This window comes from Lepus europaeus, chromosome 8 (assembly GCF_033115175.1).
Source record: "Lepus europaeus isolate LE1 chromosome 8, mLepTim1.pri, whole genome shotgun sequence".
Classification (NCBI taxonomy): domain Eukaryota; kingdom Metazoa; phylum Chordata; class Mammalia; order Lagomorpha; family Leporidae; genus Lepus; species Lepus europaeus.
Genome location: NC_084834.1, coordinates 58,630,810 through 58,645,392, shown reverse-complemented (window position 1 = coordinate 58,645,392; position 14,583 = coordinate 58,630,810). Strand labels below are relative to the sequence as shown.

Here is a 14,583-nt window from a genome sequence, read left to right as displayed (position 1 = left end):
ACCTCCCTTAGGATGTAGGCTATATGAAGAGATAGATGAGTCTGAGCCTCATAATTTACAAGGCTTAAAGCCCACCAGATTATTATCAAGCCCCTTCTGTCAGGTTCTATTTGCCTCTCAATCAGAAAACTTAATTGTAGCTTAGTCAGCACCTTTCTTAGCTCCTCTAATAACAACTCTGTCCTTTGTATCTAGCGCGCTTGGGCCTCATTCCTTTGTAATCATAACCTCTACTCTACCACCAATGGCTCTACTCCCAACCTGTGTGTACTGATGGTCCTCTTCCCCACTTAACATTATATGATTGTTCAAAATTTCTCTACAGACAAACCCTGCTACCTGTAAAAGTTAAGTGGCTTTTTTCCCAGTCTTGGCTGGAATCAGTTTAACCCACATCCATCAAACTGTGCCCACAAGGGTCCAGAGACCTCTCCATTTCCTCTCCTCTATAAAATTCTCTCATTACTTGGTTAGTGCTACTCTTAGGATCATTGGTTACTATTCTCACCCTGTCTTTTATACTACCCTGTCTAAGTGTTTACAGCAGGTTATAATGGAACAAACGAAGGCCTTCAGCAACCAGGCAGTCAGCCAAATGCTGCTGCAGAATATACTCCGCTCCCCACCTAGGAGACAGTGGCTTGAGACATTGCTGATGCCAGTGAAGAGTATCTTGTTACCCTATGTCAGCAGGAAGTAGCTCTAAAGACAGATCATCGTCCCTCTACCCCTCCTGGACTTTTGGGACTAATGTAACCCCATACAAATCCTGCTTTATAAAAAAACAAAAGGGGGGAATGTTAGGAAATTGGGGCAGTTTTAGCATTGTTTTAGCATTGCCCAGCTACCTGAGCCAGGCTCCACCCCATTCCTAATGGGATTCGCTGCTCCTGCTTCCCTGCCCGCCCTCAGGTGAAGTTTTAAAAGGGCCTGTTCCTGAATCATGCTCTCTGGGTTCTTCTCTCCTGCGCTCTCTCCTCTCTATTGGCTCATCTCTCTACTCTATCTTCTCTCCTCTGTCTCTCTCTCATACTCTCTTTCTCTTTTTCCTTTGCCGCCCCTTCACTCTGATCTGTAGGGTGTTCCCCAATAAACCCTTCCCCTTTAAAAAAAAAAAAAGAGATAGTGAAGCAAAAACAAAAACAAAAAAAAATTGTGAAGCCTTCTTAAGTTACTAAAAGTCGACATTGTTAAATGGTATAGATCTATTGGAAGTCATAAAAGTGAATCTATGTGCCATTTCTCATTGCTAAATTTTTAAGTTATATTTTGAGGTGAGGAATAGAGTGAAAAGTTTGTGTTCATTTGTTTAATGTGTCTGCATGTATGCATTGGTCTTTTGGAACTATTACCTGAGAAATATCTGTATATATTAATGGCTATTAATTTTGTTAGATGTCATGTTGCATTACTACATGCAAATTATCCAAAAAGGAAAATCTATATTGTTAAAATCTAGTTCAACAACTATCCTAGGCTTTAACTTTTTACAATAGGTAATAGATGAAATAAGGATTAACTGTAATTAGAATAATTATTTTGTGATAAGTATTCATTAAAGTAGTCTTTATACTTTGTGTTGAGTAATACAGAGAACTTGAAAGAAATCATAGAAGTATGTTTTTCTGTAGTTTGATCCAGTGTCCAATGTAGTTTCAAAACTTTGGTAGTCCTAAAAAACTTGCCAGTTACATTGGGAAGACTTCACTGGCCTTAGAGGTTCTATTTTGAATGAATACTTTGTACTTTCATCTGATGAGAAGGCAGTACAGTTAAATAGATAGGACATATTAGTGTGATGTCTTATGTCTCTGAGTTAGAGACAAAGTTATAATATTTAAAAGCTAACATTTACTGTGTTCTTACTGAACATTAGAAGTGTTAATCTAATTTCATCCTTACAACAACCCTGAGGTAGGTACCACTTTTATCCTTAGTTTATTGATGAAAAAACCAGATCTCAGAAAATGTTTTTCCCAAGTCAAGTCCCAGGGCAGGTAAACAGTAAAGCTGAAATTGGAATTCAGGCAACCTGCTTTCAAGATGGTGGTGTTAACCACAGTGCTGCACTACCTCTAAAGCTGTGCTGTTGTTGATTTTTTGGTAAAATGCATTCCATGGTAGTATTTTTTAATAGTATGATAAGAAATGGTATGCAGGAAAGTTAGGAAATATGTAAGTGCTTGGTAAAACACTTAGTTGTTTGTGGTAGATAAATGGGTCCTATTGTGTTTCAAGAAAAAGAAGCTTTCAAAGGGAAGTTCTGAAAGGTTTTTCATAATTAAGTCGTTAAAAACACAGGATACAGGCACCCATATTGGATTATGTGCATTTGAGTCCTGTTCTGGATCCCAGCTTCTTACTAATGCATACCTGGGGAGGCAGCAGGTGATGACTCATAGAGCTGAGTTCTTGCCACCCACATGGGAGGCCTGGATTGGGTTTCTAGCTTCCAGGCATTTGAGTGAACAAGTGGTTGGGAGGTGTCTGTTTCCTTCCCTGTCAAATGAAATAAATTAATTAAAAAGGAAATTACTTACTATTTGCCATTTAAAAAATATCTGACTCTATCTTTAATATCTTTAATCTTTTTCTTTCAAATCTGTTTTCTAGGTTCTGTGGCAATTGGATATATTCCGACGAAGTTTACGAGTTCTGACTGGTCATGTTTGTCAAGGAGATGCCTGTATATTTTGTGCTTTGAAGGTAACCTTTTAATAGTTTGAAAAACGCTATCAATTGCTTCTCAAAAATTTAATTTTGATACTTGACATATTTGATCAGTTGATTCATAAGTAAAGTTCATTGTAAAGTGATGTATAGTTTCGAGGATGAATTCTTGATGTATGATTTATTCAGGTTTGTGGGTTTTTAAAAAGATTTATTTATTTGAAAGGCTGAGTTACAGAGAATGAGGTAAGCACGCACGCGCACGTGCACACACACACACACACACACGGAGTTGGAGAGGGAGAGAGAGAGCTTCCATTCACTGGTTTATTCTCCAAATAGCTGCAGTGGCTATAGCAGATCGATGCCAAGAGCCAAGAACTCCATCTGGGTCTTCCATGTAGATGCAGGGGCCCGAGCATGTGGGCCATCTTCTGCTGCTTCCCCAGGCACATTAACAGGGAGCTGGATTGGAAGTGGAATAACCAGAAGTGGAGCAGCCTGGAGTCCCGCTGGTGCTTACTTGATGGGTTGTCACTGAAAACCTTTTCACCCCACTTTCTTCCATATGAGATGATTGTCATAAAACTGGAATTTATTAAAAGATTTTTCCTGTGATAGAAAGGGAGAAGGAAGGAGAGTGGGAAGGAGTGGGGGGGAGGAGAAAAGAGGGAAGAAAGGAAGAAGGGAATATCATTATGTTCTTAGACTTGTATCTACAGATCATATTGAATCTGTTAAAAACTAATTAAAAATTTTAAAAGTAAACAAAATTTTTCCTGCTTAAATTCAATAAGAATAGAAAATCATATTTATACCAATAATCTAAGGGCCAGCACTGTGGTACAGTGGGTGAAGCTGCTGCTTTTGGTGCCAGCATCCCAAATGGGCGATGATTTGAGTCCCGACTGTTCCACTTCTGATCCAGCACCCTGCTAATGCTCCTGAGAAAGCAGTGGAAGATGGCCCAGGTGGTTGGGCCTCTGAGCCCATGTGGAAGACCTGGAAGAAGCTCTTGGCCCTTATGTGAGCTCCTCTTAATTTTTATGTGACTGTATGTTAATTTTTGGTCAGCATGATTTTAATTCCTGTAGTTTGTTTTTAAGTTTCAAGTGACTTACTGCAAAACTCTGTTCATTTAATGGCATGCATTAGAATCATCTGAGGGAATATTTTAAAGCTGGGCGCACCTCAAGCTTATACAGTCAGAATCTCTGAGAGTGGAACCTGAAAACTCCATGTGTTAATAAATTCTTACACACATTAACATATGATGTGGAGACTGCTGCAGCTTTTTTTATACTTATTGCAATAATTGTTCTATATGGAATTTTAGAGTAAAAGACCGTTCTGTATTAGTTTGTGAGTATATTGAATTTCTCTGTGTTGCAATGAAATTTTGAAGTGTTTTTAAAATTATTGGCATTAAACTTACTGATGTACTTGTTGATTCCCAGACGATATTTGCACAGTTTCAGCACAGCCGAGAAAAGGCACTTCCATCAGATAACATAAGGCATGCTCTGGCAGAAAGCTTCAAAGATGAGCAGCGATTTCAGCTTGGCCTAATGGATGATGCTGCAGAGTGCTTTGTATGTATCTGATAATCCTTAAGAAGTTAGAATAGTAGTTTTCATTACTTAGGTAGCGCAAATTTTGGAACACTTGAAATAAAAATGTCCAATAATAGAAAAGTATCAGAACTGGTTGGTGCATCTGAGTCTTACCCATTCTGTAAGGCTCAATTTAAATCTGTCTCTTATTTTGGTGATTATTATTTTTGATTTATTATTATTTGGTGATTATTATTCTAATTTTTGTTAGGTGACTGAACCTAAAAGCTAAAAAACTTTGCAAACTTAAATCACTGTTCTGCCTCTACAGTATTTTCAAGTGCAGCACATTTTCAGCAGTAATATTTATCATTTCATGCACTGGTTCTCATGGAGAGAGAAGGGAATCTTGGTGGGCAGCTATCAGGGGTGATAATTTTGATACCACACGTCAGGTTGAGAGTCACTGGGGCTGATGTTCTCAAGCTCCACATTACCACCATGTTAATAATTAGAGCATTGCTTATACATCTTCTAAAATATGTATGTCGATTATAAATAGTAAAATACAAGAGTACTTCATGGGAAAATGGAATAAAAAATAAGCTTATTTTTGTTCAAAAATTTTTTTGATATCTGCGTATAGGTTTATCATATACAGTTTCCATAGTTTTTTGAAGAACTCTGCGTGGATTTAAAAAAAAATTTTTTGCACCACAACAAGCCCATCTTTTTTTTTTTTTTAAGATTTATTTATTTATTTATTTATTTGAGAGGTAGAGTTACAGACAGTGAGAGGGAGAGAGAGAGAGAAAGGTCTTCCATCTGCTGGTTCACTCCCCAGTTGGCCGTGATGGCCAGAGCTGAGCCCATCTGAAGCCAGGAGCTTCTTCCTGGTCTCCCACGTGGGTGCAGGGGCCCAAGCACTTGGGCCATCTTCTACTGCTTTTCCAGGCCACAGCAGAGAGCTGGATCGGAAGTGGAGCAACCAGAACTAGAACCGGTGGCCATATGGGATGCCGGTGCCACAGGCGGATGATTAGCGTACTGTACCACAACGCTGCCCCAACAAACCCATCTTTTAATCCCAGTTTTCTTGAACAATTTTGAAGTACCCATGTAGATGTAATTTAGATTTAAGACATAGTCATTTTTTCTCTTGACCCTGTTTTTATTTATTTAATTTATTTTTTTAAAAGATTCATTTATTTATTTGAAAGGCAGAGTTGGAGAGAGAGAGACAGAGAGAGAGGTCTTCCATCCGGTGATTCACTCCCCAAATGACTGCAATGGCTGGAGCTGCGCCCATCGGAAGCCAGGAGCCAGGAGCTTCTTCTGGATCTCCCACATGGGTGCAGGGGCCCAAGGACTTGGGCCATCTTCTATTGCTTTCCCAGGCCATAGCAGAGAGCTGGATTGGAAGTGGAACAGCCAGGACTCAAACTGGTGCCCATATGGGATACCGGCACTACAGGCAGAAGTGGCTTTACTAGCTACGCCACAGCTCTGAGCCCGACCCTGTTTTTATTTAGTGAATTCTGTGAATTCTTCCATCACAAACCCTTTTATGGTTTTCTTTCACGTTATTTCCCCACCACTACTTCTTTCTAGTTCAGATCTCTGCCATCACCATTATTTAAGTCTCCTTACTAGTGTCCATTCAGCCTTTATGGCCTATTTTTAAAAATAGTACATATTTCCATGTACTTTTTGAAGTCCCTTCAAATCATTCCTAGAATTTCTCTAGAATTTGCTATCTGTAGAATTCATTTGGCATTTCTATGTTCACTTTTTTCTTGATTGAGCATCTTCATAGTTTTCTTAGACAGATGGACAGTCCCTTGGTCTGCATGTAGTGTAGCATACTTCTGTATTGATTAAAAATTGAGTAACAGCACACTCAGTAATAAAATTTTCATATTTTTTGTTTATAATTGATCTGTTACTTATGAATATATTTTGCACAACATTAAACTTTAGGGTTTTACATTTTGTTTAAAGACTTATTTATTTATTTGACAGAGGAGAGGAGAGGCAGAGAGAGAGAGAGAGAGGTCTTCCATCCATTGGTTCACTCCCCAGTTGGCCACAATGGCTGGAGAGCAGCTTTCCTGGTGCAGGCTGTGTGTCACTGGGGGTTAGCAAGACAGATAAGACAGGAAAGCCGAGGCCCAGTGTTGGCATGGAGGGCCACATTCCCAGCCCCCTGGGCAGATGGGCAGGCTGAGGGCTGAGGTGACAGCTTGTGCTGTGGTCACACCTCGGGCTCACACCCAGGCCCCTGCAAGGCTCTAAGGAAGGACTTGTGGGCAGTTTGAGCCTAGCCCAGCATCTCAGATGCACAGGCCCTGGGGGCAGAGGGCATGGCTGGAGCTGTGCTGATCCAAAACCAGGAGTTTCTTCTGTGTCTCCCACGTGGGTGCAGGGTCCCAAGGACTTAAGCCATCTTCTACTGCTTTCCCAGGCCATAGCAGAGAGCTGGATTGGAAGTGGAGCAGCCGGAACTCAAACTGGTGCCCATGGGACACCAGCACTGCAGGCAGCGGCTTTACCTTCTATGCCACAGCACCGGCCCCAGAGTTTTACTTTCACATGAATTAAATTTACTGGTATATAATAATGATAATTCATGAAATGACTAGAAAACCAGGCTTACATCATTGAATAATTTTGAATTTTCTGGGCAGAGGAAGATTGTGTTAGAATCTCTTGGTTAATAAGCTCTGGGGAAAAAAAAGCAGTATTCTGTTAAATAAACCCCTTTTAATTTTCTGTATTTTAAATCTGAACTTACTTATGAAATTTGTTGCAGTGTACACTGCCTGCATTATGTTACTTATTGCTCCACATTTTATTACTGTAATGAAATACCCAAGACAGGCTAACTTTGTAAAGAGATTTGTTGAGCTCTGAGTTTTGGAGGTCAAAAATGCAGAACTTGGCACAGACTCTGGTGAAGGCCCCCTTGCTATGATACCTTGTGACATATGGCAGTGGTGGGAATGCGGGCAGGAGGAGGAAATCACATTTGCAAACAGTAAGTGGAGAGAGAGGGAAGGGGTAGGCAGGTTCCCACTTTAATTGACCATGGTGCCTTGAGAAATAGCTTATTCCCTCCTCTGGGCATGTCCTCTGTTGGCCTAAGAACCTCTCAGTATGCCCCATTTCTTGAAGATTCCACACCAACTGCTGTTACCAACCACCACGCTGGGAAACAAGTTCCCAACACGTGAGACTTAAGGGGCAAAGCACATACAAACCACAGCAGGGTAGATATTGAGCCTTTATCATTGATATTTTGATGTAAGTTATATGGATTATATAAGTAACATAAGGAGAATTTTAAAATAGTTACTTGATATTTCTTAATATGAAAATGCTGAAATCACAGGAAACTATGTTTTCTATAATGTTTTAGGTGTCAGCCACTATGAGTAGATTTTGAAAGTATCTTAAATGACTTTATTACAAATGCTGTATTATATTTAATTTCTTTTGTTGAACAAGTTTTTTTTTTAAGCTAATGCTTTTACAAAAAGTAAATAATTGAGTAACATTTAAAATGTTTTATTAGAGAGGGAAGTTGAAAAGCTAACAGTATGTATGGCACACCTAAACTTACACCTAAGAAAATCTTCATTTAAAAAGAGTTGTCTTTTTTTTCATTTTTAAAAAATTTTTATTTTATTTTTTTTTGACAGGCAGGGTTAGACAGTGAGAGAGAGAGACAGAGAGAAAGGTCTTCCTCCATTGGTTCACCCCCAAATGGCTGCTACAGCCGGCATGCTGCACTGATCTGAAGCCAGGAGTCAAGTGCTCCTCCTGGTCTCCCATGCGGGTGCAGGGCCCAAGCACTTGGGCCATCCTCCACTGCCTTCCCGGGCCATAGCAGAGAGCTGGCCTGGAAGAGGAGCAACCGGGACAGAACTGACGCCCCAACTGGGACTAGAACCCAGAGTGCTGGCGCCGCAGGCTGAGGATTAGCCTAGTGAGCCACAGCACCGGCCAAGAGTTGTATTTTTGAGGTGCTTCCTGCGAGATCAGCAACTCATTTGTCTTTTTAATTTTTAAAATAGGAAAATATATTGGAGAGAATTCATTTTCACATAGTGCCAAGCAGAGATGCAGACATGTGTACCTCTAAATCTTGTATCACCCACCAGAAGTTTGCCATGACTCTGTATGAACAGGTGAGGTGACCTAATTATTTTACTGGCTATTATGCTTGTGTTTTACGATTGATAGATTAAACATGTGTTTCTACCTATAGTGTGTGTGTCGTAGCTGTGGAGCATCATCTGACCCTCTACCTTTTACAGAATTTGTGCGATACATTTCTACAACAGCCCTATGGTAAGAACCTATTAAAGAATATTTACCAAAGATGTTAATAACACATGTAAGCAGAACAAGTTTCTATAAAACCATAACACATGTAAGTTTCCCCTCTGACTTAGGCTAACAGATGCACTGTCATTAGAGGTACTATGAGATGTCTTCCTTAGTTGACTGCTTGTAATTTAGCCTAATACAGGTTGAGTATCCCTCATTCAAAATGTTTGGGCCCAAAAGTATTTCAGATATTTTTTGATTTTGGAATGTTTTACATAAATATAATGATACATTTTAGGGATGGGGAGGGAACCTAGGTCCAAACATGAAATCCACATACGTTTCATATACACATTATACACATAGCCTGAAGGTAATAATTAGACAGTATTTTTAGCGTGTCAAGTGTGACATTTTCCACTTGCAGTGTCATGTCAGTTTCAGATTTTGGAACGTTTTGTGTTTCTGATTATGGGTGTTCAACATGTATAGGTCATATAGTGAAATATACAAAATATGAGTTGAAATTTGTATCTGTATTTATAGCAGGTTTTTAGAACTGCGAAAGGGAGCTTAATATTCATTTTCGTTAAAATGTTCCCTTGGTAGTGGCTGTGTTTCCTGTCAGTTACATGTGTCCTTTCATTGTGATAAATTCTAGGGTAAGCAGAAAAGAAGGATGTGATTGTAACCCTTCAATTATTATATTTGAGGGCTCAATGTTTACCTTAAATAAAATTTGCCATGCTTGCCTATTTGTTGTTCCTCTCTCATTTCTTTTCTGTCTTAGCTAATTAAGCATCCAAAAATGGTTCTTAGACCTTACATAATAAAGATTGCTTGAGTACTTTCCAACAGGTATTTGAGAATAGAAATATTTGATATGTGATAAACATTGAATAAGATCATAAATGTAGAAATTTTAATATAAGAAGACATAAGTAGATAATTACTAATCAGAATATACTGTGCAACACTATTCTTGTCTGTGTGTAAATTGGATATCATGTTTATCCATTTTATATTATTTAACTTTCTGCCTTTCTTGAATATCACACATTATTTCTTTTTCTTTTTTTTTTTTTTAAGATTAATTTATTTGAGAGAGTTAGAGAGAAAGAGAATCTTCAATCCAATGGCGCAGATAGAGGGAGAGAATCTTTTGCCTGATGGCAGAGAGAGAGATAGAGAGGATCTTCCATCTGATGGCCTACTCCCCAAATGGCCACAATGGCTAGGGCTGGGCCAGACTGAAGCCATGCTCCAGGACATCTTCCAGGTCTCTTATGTGGGTACAAGGGCCCAAGAAATTGGTCTGTCATCTGTTGCTTTCCCAGGTGCACCAGTAGGGAGCTGGATCAGAAATGGAGCAGCCGGGAATTGAACCAGTGCCCATATGCAGTGCCAGCATCTCAGGCAGTAACGTTACCCTGCTATGCCACAACGCCAGTCTTTTTTTTTTTTTTTTTTAATTTATTTGAAAGGCAAAGTTACAGAGAGGCAGCAGAGGCAGAGAAAGAGAGGTCTTCCATCTACCGGTTTACTTCCCAAATGGTGAGAATGGCCGGAGCTGGGCCAATCAGAAGCCAGGAGCCAGGAGCTTCTTCTGGATCTCTCATGCGGGTGCAGGGGCCCAAGGAGTTAGGCCATTCTCCACTGCTTTCCCAGGCTAGAGCAGAGAGCCGGATTGGAAATAGAGCAACCAGGACTTGAACCAGCGCCCACATGGGATGCTGGCACTGCAGGCGGTGGCCTTACCCGCTACACCACAGCACTGACCCCTACAACTCCAGTCTTAGCACATTATTTCTTAAAGACTATCATTTGGTTATTTGGATATGTTTAATATCTTCTATACATTCACAAAAAACTGGGAAATGTTGATTTAGAGAAATGGTTCCTAAACTGAAGTCAGTTGCAGTCAGTTTTCAGTCTTTTTTTTTTTTTTTTATGAGAAGTAGGATAGGCCATAAGTAAATACTAAAATTTTAACCCTCAACTCTTGTGTATGACAGCACTCCATATACGGATTGTAGATAATAAGAATTAGATTGTCTGCCTGGTTTACATTACATGTTGCTGTTCGACAGACTTTGAATTCCAATTCTAATACATAAAATTTTTTAATATAATATCTATTAGTAATAAGCATCCAATATCAATTATTGAATGCCTGCTATGTTCTAGGATTTCTGTAAACTGTTGCCTTCCTTCTTGACACAAACTGTATTTTGTTGGTGAAGAGTAGGTTAATGAGATTAATCTGGTAAGTGAATGAGTTAAGATTGAAACCCAGATCCATCCAAACTCAAAATTTGTCTGGTTAGCACTATTCTTTTTTTTTTTGGGAGATATTTAGAATTTTTACAGAAAGTTACCAAAACATTATGAACATAATTTTGTTGGTAATAATTAGTAGAATCAAGAGTGGATTAATTTATGTCATTTGAGATATAATATACATTAAAATACAGTTTTTAGGCTACCTTTACCCATTAGCTCTTTATATTCCAATTTTTAACAAATCTAGAAAAAAAAGCAGTAGACATGAAACAAATTTACTAAATATTTAAAATTATGTAGCCTTCTACAAATATTACTCCAACTTAAAAACCATCTGCAAATTAAATCACTTTTGCATTACAATTGCTAAATATAAAGGAGTTAAGTACCAGGTAGAGCTCAAAATACACACATAACTTTTAAAAGAAAAATATTACATTAGGAATATCATAAATTAACAAAGATTTTCTGAAGAATATTGCATGATATAAAGCATATTAAATGTTTTATGAGTCTAGGATATTTTTTATTTACAATTTTGCCCATACAGTTTAAAACGCCAAAGCACTAATGGTAGCACTATTCTGTGCTGTCAATTTTATAAAACCATTAGGTGCAACTTGAGTGAGCTTATCAGATATAGTGTTCTCTGTTAGGCTTGTAAAGTGTTTTAGAAGGGTGCTTTCACTTATCAAGTACCATTGAACTGTAAATTATACCCAGCTCTAGGACAGTTATATCACTGTTAAGTAGAACCAGAGCGTCTGAACTGGAAACCAGGAGGGATATCAGCTTGCTTTGCATTCCACTGGAGAAGTATTTACATAGTTGTTTCAAGATAATACCTTATGTGAAAATGTGACTCTTGGGGAAGCTGAATAAAATAGCACTTACCCTGTAGTGTATTAAAAGGCCTTCCTGGGCACTAATAAAATAATTAGCATTCATAATAGGAACAAAAGGCACAAGTCTGGGGTAAGTAATTTTGGCTGTGATTTCTGTATTTAATCAGTGAAGGGCCTTTTCCTAGATGAAATTTTTAACTTTGCTTTGGCAGCTTTGGGCCAGAAAGTGAGCTTTTTCTGTAGTTTTGTTTAAACTAAAGTCCCTACTTAAGATATAGAATAAAAAGAGTACATACTGTAAAATTCCCTTGAGAAGCCGGCGCCGCGGCTCAATGGGCTAATCCTCCGCCTTGCAGTGCCGGCACACCGGGTTCTAGTCCCGGTCGGGGCGCCGGATCCTGTCCCGGTTGCCTCTCTTCCAGGCCAGCTCTCTGCTGTGGCCAGGGAGTGCAGTGGAGGATGGCCCAAGTGCTTGGGCCCTGCACCCCATGGGAGACCAGGAGAAGAACCAGGCTCCTGCCTTCGGATCAGCGCAGTGCGCTGGCCGTAGCGGCCATTGGAGGGTGAACCAACAGCAAAGGAAGACCTTTCTCTCTGTCTCTCTCTCTCACTATCCACTCTGCCTGTCAAAAAAAAAAAAAATTCCCATGAGACAGAGTGTCATGCCCTGATTCATGTCGTTTCAAACAAAACTACAAGGGTAAATGAGAAAGTATGTGGAAAAGTAGAATTAAAAAATGAACTTACTGTACAAAAATGTTTAAGTCTGCATCTGAGTGGTCTTCAAAAAGTTCAAAGAAAATATGTATTATGAAAAAACTATGCATAGATTTTGAAATTTTTTGCACTACACTAAACTTATCTTTTAATACTCATAAACTCTTTGAAGTACCTTGTATTACTTAGTGTTATTTTTTTCTATCCTTGGCCAAACAACTGCCAGATTTAAAATGTTTTTACTTTATGAAAATTTACTTTTTAAAAAAAATTATTTATTATTGAGAGGTAGAGTTACACACAGAGGGAGAGATAAAGAGAAAGACCTTCCATCTGATGGTTCGCTCCCTAAATGGCCTCAACTGCTGGAACTGGGCCGATCTGAAGCCACAAGCCAGGAGCTTCTTCCAGGTCTCCTACATGGGTGCAGGGGTACAAACATTTGGGCCATCCCTTACTGTTTTTCCCAGGCCATAGCAGAGAGCTGGATCTGAAGAGGAGCAACTAGGACGTGAACCAGTGCCCATATGGGATGCTGGCACCGCAGGTGGAGGCTTAGCCTACTATGCCAAAGCTCCGACTGGAAAATTCACTTCAGGTTACTTTTTCAAGAATATCCATATTTAGATACAAGGCATACCTGTAGTGACAACTTACTATTTTTCTTGTGCTAAGTTCTGTTAAGTTCATGGGCTACCTTTGGAACTGCTTTATTTATTTATTTATTTTGTAGCAATGAAGTTGAAAGAATGATGGAAAGGCACGAGCGTTTTAAACCTGAAATGTTTGCAGAACTGCTACAAGCAGCAAATACGACAGATGACTATAGGAAATGCCCTGTAAGTATAATTTGAAGGACAGTAGGGTGCTTCTGTGTTTATAGTTTGAAAGTAGGCATTCAAATGTTATTATACAAATAATTCTATATAGGGAATTTAAGAATATATTTTCATTTAAAAGATGTACTTACTTATTCTAAAGGCACAGTTACATAGAAAGAGGGTAAGCCTGAGAGGGAGAGAGAGAGAGAGAGAGATCTTTAATCTACAGTTCAATTCCAAAATGTTCACAAAGACAATGGCTGGGCCAGGCTAGAGCCAGGATCCAGGATCTCCTCCATCTGTGTCTCCCTGATGGATATCAGGGGCCCAGAAACAGGCCATCATCTACTGGTTTCCTCAGTGGGTCTGGATTGAAATCAAAGTAGCCAGGACTGAAACTGGTACTCTTATATGGGATGGTGTCGCAAACTTAACCTGCTGTGCCGTGCCAGCCCCATTTTCTTTTTTAAAAAGTGAATATGATAAATGATTTTTTCATTTAATATTGTTTTTGACTTTAAGGGTTTATTTCTACTTCCTTTAGGTTAAATTTTTGTCTAACAGGCAAAAATCTCCCCAAATACTTTATAATAAACTTCTTGTTAACAGTTAAGACAAATAGCAGGTTGGAAGTCAATTAACAGTATGTTGAAGAAATAAGTTTCACATATATGTTGGGATTGTCATTGTATAATAAAAACTCGGTACAACTTTGCCGTGGTATATCTGTTTTGATGCTTTTGGAACTTGCCTTTTCTGTTTTTTTTTTTTCTTTCTATAGAGTAACTGTGGCCAAAAAATAAAAATTCGTCGTGTTTTAATGAATTGTCCAGAGATTGTTACAATTGGTTTAGTCTGGGATTCTGAGCATTCTGACTTGACTGAAGATGTTGTTCGGAATCTAGCAACACATCTCTATCTTCCTGGGGTATCTTCACTGTTTTCATTCATTTCTCCTTTTATTTTTAAATTCTTGTAAAGAGTCTTTATATGTTAAAGTACAATTAGTTAATGCTTTTCAGAGCTAAATTTTCTTTCTAAAGCAGAAATAATGTTTGAATGTATTCTTACACATTTAATCAAATCAAATTGTCCTGCATAGAGTAGAAGTAGCTTTCAGTTACAAGCTAAACTGTCCCCTGACTTTTCCCTACTTCCCTCTAGAATGATGATGATCTGAGTATCTGCACAGGATCATGATTATAAGTATAAATGCTAATCTAGAAATATTTGAGATTTAAAATTTATTTTCGGCAAGGATCTCTTGATATGATTGGTTATTTTCTGGATATATTTTGAATTGGCCCATGTTTCAATTAAAAATCTAAATAATATAACATTTAGTGCATGTTCAAATGTGTG

General features: G+C 38.6%; 1 protein-coding gene across 1 annotated transcript in view; it reads left to right on the top strand.

Annotated features, from left to right (window-relative positions):
- Window positions 1-14,583, top strand: part of USP53 (ubiquitin specific peptidase 53) — a 76,120-nt gene that overhangs the window by 28,826 nt on the left and 32,711 nt on the right. The window contains exons 3-8 of the mRNA XM_062199690.1: window positions 2,614-2,706; window positions 4,128-4,262; window positions 8,300-8,413; window positions 8,494-8,576; window positions 13,134-13,239; window positions 14,003-14,149. Of these exons, the coding sequence (XP_062055674.1) occupies window positions 2,614-2,706; window positions 4,128-4,262; window positions 8,300-8,413; window positions 8,494-8,576; window positions 13,134-13,239; window positions 14,003-14,149 (678 nt within the window). The remainder of the gene's footprint in view (window positions 1-2,613; window positions 2,707-4,127; window positions 4,263-8,299; window positions 8,414-8,493; window positions 8,577-13,133; window positions 13,240-14,002; window positions 14,150-14,583) is intronic.